This window comes from Micropterus dolomieu, linkage group LG01 (genome assembly GCF_021292245.1).
Source record: "Micropterus dolomieu isolate WLL.071019.BEF.003 ecotype Adirondacks linkage group LG01, ASM2129224v1, whole genome shotgun sequence".
NCBI lineage: Eukaryota > Metazoa > Chordata > Actinopteri > Centrarchiformes > Centrarchidae > Micropterus > Micropterus dolomieu.
The window spans coordinates 1,450,802-1,455,022 of record NC_060150.1 but is presented as its reverse complement, the minus strand read 5'-3'; the positions used below and the strand labels follow the sequence as shown (position 1 = coordinate 1,455,022).

Genomic DNA, 4,221 nt, shown 5'->3' with positions numbered 1-4,221 from the left:
TTTTTTTTTTTTTTTTTTCCCCCCCCCCCCCCCCCCCCCCCCATATAGCAGTGTATCATGTGTGTTGCCACGGCGACGTCAGAGCAGGGAAGCTGATGCTTGCGATAAGAGGCGTGACAAGTGGTTAGCGGGTTTATTTCACACATAGATAATGTTGAGCATGAACGCTGAAGCACTCTGATGGACACGAAGCTCTCCTGGAGCTGAGAAACTTGTTATCTGTTGTTATAATTTACTCGGTAACAAATTAACCCTGAGCTGGCCCGAGGGTTTAGGTTTGATGGAGAGAAATGTCAAGATGTTCTCCTGACACTTCTCACAAACTACAAACATTTTCATTATCAGTACATCAATCTTCAGGGTATTTTCTTAGTAAACCGCGAAAAATGTCCATCCAAGTTTCCCGGAGTCCAAAGTGATGCGTTCAGCTGTCTCGCTTTGTCTGAGTCTCTTTACAAATGATGATGATTATTGAAATAGATTAATAGAATTAATTTTCTGTTGATTGATGAGTTGCAGCTCCACAAATGTGTTTGCTCAGGTAAAACTTTAAACTAAAGAACAACTCAAAGACAACACAAAGCCACCTGCATGTAGTGTTACATGATTTTCAAAATCCAAAACTATCGTCTTGTATTATTGTTTGGTATTTCGTTCTGTTTTACTTTACGTAAAGGGCTTTGTAACTTTGTTTTGGAAACCACTGCATCTTATAATAATGATTATAGCTTTTATATAACAAGGTTGATTGACAAAATGCAGATAATTTTCTGTCGATGGACGAATCAAATAAGCATCGCAGCGCTAGAAACATGAATAAACTCTACAAGAAATACTCTTTAGTTCACTTTAAACCTAAAGTGAGAGAGGAGTTACTCTAATGTAAATTTATCTCTGTGGTTTGAGGCCCTCCTCGTCTCATCATAAGTTTCCATCATGAGCTTTCGCACGTCTTCCTGTGACCCCGGCCTCCTCCCTGTTATCAGCTTTAATAACTGAACATTTGAGTCAGTTTGATTCACTGTATATTATTAGGGCAGACCTCACTGAATCCATTATAAATGATGTTTATATGCTATTTTAACACAAATGTAAAGCTTTCTGTTGCCTTCTAACTAGAAAACACCAGTATTGGAGTACATTTATTCAGATACCGTACTTATATTACATCTATCTACTTTAACTTCACTAACTTTACGTGACAGCTTCAGTTGCTGTAGATAAATCATCCGATATGATCTAATTTTCCAGATATGTGCGCTGATGAATGAGGAGAAGAAGATAGTGTAGGGACAGTGTCAATATTCTGTTGGTTGTTTTTACACTGTAAAATGTTCTGCTCAGTACATTTCTTGGTTGAACGTCACAAATTTGTTCAAAAACAAATTTAAAGTTACCTTGTTGAGGTTGTTAGTGCTCTATGTGCAGCTTGGAGTAATACCTGCAGACAAAGTCCTTCACGTCACGGATATATAGTTTGATGTTTAATGGCCAAGTTATTTTCTAAATCAGCCATTTTAAGGGACACTTTTCAGCTGCGGATGAATCTCCTTGTGGTGCTCTAGTGTTCATGGGTTGTTTTGGGTCTGCAGGACGATGAATGTGGGCGTCAGTCAGAATAAACTACAGTGGTCAAGGGTTGTTTTACTGAACTCATTAACGCAACATATGCTGTTTTGTTGTTGACCCTCGTGTTGAGCATTAAAACATATTATAATGAGTGTCGCACGGCTCCGTTAATAAAGTCTGTTAACCTGTTGTTGCATCCTGACATTAGTAATATAATGTTTTATTATAAAGAAGTAAAACAAAAATTCAGCGAGGTTATTTCACATTTTAAACTAAAAATCTGGAGAGAAAGTGTCTCGTTCTCGAAACATTCAACAGTTTGTACTGCAGAAATTAAATTAAATAAACCTCTGAACTAAATTTCCCTGTAGGAGTCAGATAAACATCTGACAGCATCTCATTTCTCTTCCCACTCACCCTTTTGTCAAGTAAAGACATGAAAACATTAGAAACTAAAACAAATTTAAAACATAGTATCAGCGAATACTGACTGAACCTTTAAACTGAAGGGAATCCATGTCGGACAGACGAGTGAATCTGACCTGTTTGAATGTTTAATGAGGTTTTGTGAAGCGGTGATGCTCTGTTTCAGTTTTACTTGCGCACACACACACACACAGTCATTTGTACACACACCCACACTGAACCACACACACCTGTCAGAGTGATGGAGGAAACCACTGAGCTTCTTCACACACAGCAGAAAAACAACTGTATTAACCCTCTCAGTGCCAGCTGGCATCCCGCCCACCGTTTCAGTGACGCTTCCACACGAGCCGATTGGTCCGTCTCGCTGTCAATCAACACGTCAGCGATCCAAGCTGCATGTGAGCAGCTCCTGTGGTCTCGTTCTTACTGTAAAATGGTGTATTTTAGTTTTTAAATGTCAGTTTTTTACAACAAGAACAAAGAACTAAAATATATCATGTTATTTTCCTCTTTCCACAACAGCTTTAAAAACTAAAAATACCCATGATCCTCGGCTGCTGTTGCAAAGCAAACGTGTCATCCTAGTTGCTGAATTCATCCAAAATTTACCACAAATCTGAAAGTAAATTGATGCTCCAGATGCAGAATCAGAAGCTCTGTGATTGGCTGTATGTCAGTGAAATGCATCTTGGGAGTCGACTTGTCGACCCTTGTAAGTCACTGATTTGTAGTTAGGAATAATTATTTAGCTTTGTTTTTTTTGGGACACAATAATGTTTTTGTCTGTGTTTGCACTCGAACGCACCACAGAGAGTGAATAAAGGTTTGTACTCTCCTCTTGCTCCAACTTGTGCCTCTAATCACTAGGGGTGGGAATCACCAGAGGCCCCACGATACGATATTATCACAATATTTATGTTCTGATTTTAAATATATTGAGATATATTGCAATTTATTACCTTTTTCCAACTTCCAATTAGGTCCCTAAAGTCAAACTTTGTCAACATCTGTTTATCTTTAACTTTTTCAGTCCTCTATATGGTCCTGTTAAGTTTCTTAGTGGACTAAAAAAGCAATAGATTTTTTTTATTCTAGTACCAAAAAGTTAAAACTCTCATCTGCTATTTATATAATAAAATATCGATACTTGGCGTCCGTGTATCGATACAGTATTGCCATGGCAAATATCACGATACTATGCTGTATCGATTTTTTCCCCCACCCCTACTGATCACTGTGTTTGATCAATCTGAGTTTGTACTGATTATTACATTGCTGCCTAATAACAAGTCGTTGTACGTGTGTGTGACCTTTGACCTCCACAGAGGCCTTGTCGCCGTACGACCCTCGGATGTGTTACCTCCTGGACGGCTTCCTGGGTCTGTACGGCCTCATCATCACCGGCATGTTCATCAGGGAGAAGGTCGGTCACCTACGACATGTTGCTCATTTTAATTCACCAGGTTTACTGCTGAGTGTAAAAAGTACAACGAAACCTGCGTCTTTCATCACAGCTCAAACTGTCAGAACCTGTTTTTCTCATGTTCACCACCAGTTGTCACTAAAGTTTGTTTCACTTAAATGTTTTAGTTCTTCAGACCCAAAGGGAAGGCGACGGAGGATAGCATCTACAGCGTGAGTCAACAAATATTATCTGTTCTTCTCTCCTGTTCAACACGTTTGCTCGGAATTTTATGGAAATTGTGGTCATATGACAAGAAATTCTCACTGCAGACTCGTCACATATTGACGCTCGGTCAAGGCCCTTTGGCGTCGCTTTTAAACGCCCTGGGTAGCCCTTTTAGCGTCATTTTTAGATGTCAAGGGCTCCGCTGTCAAGTTAGCAACGCTTAGCCACAACAAATATAAAACGACCGGTTACACTTTCAAAATAAAACGTTATTAAAGTTGTGAAACTTTGCAGTTTGGTTCGGTTTAGGCACAAAAACTACTTGGTTGAGGTGAAAAAAAGATCCTGGTTTGGGTTAAAATAACTAAAAATAAAATAAAATAACTTGCATCACTTGCGTAACTTAAATAAAAATCTTTAATGTTGAGTTTTTGTTTCACGCGGGACACAAACCCGGTCTCCTGGTTCAAAGTCCGGGTTCTGGCCCCCATTAACCTCCTTATTCAGTCTTCTCTGTTAAATATCATATACCTGCCTTTACCGTCACAAACGGACGCTACAGGGCTCCCCCCCCCCCCCCCCCCCCCCCCCCC

The 4,221-nt window shown here is 39.6% G+C and overlaps 1 protein-coding gene across 1 annotated transcript in view; it reads left to right on the top strand.

Moving 5' to 3' along the window:
- LOC123972320 (T-cell surface glycoprotein CD3 zeta chain-like) overlaps nt 1-4,221 on the top strand; it is a 19,096-nt gene that overhangs the window by 10,699 nt on the left and 4,176 nt on the right. The window contains exons 2-3 of the mRNA XM_046051730.1: nt 3,324-3,421; nt 3,589-3,633. Of these exons, the coding sequence (XP_045907686.1) occupies nt 3,324-3,421; nt 3,589-3,633 (143 nt within the window). The remainder of the gene's footprint in view (nt 1-3,323; nt 3,422-3,588; nt 3,634-4,221) is intronic.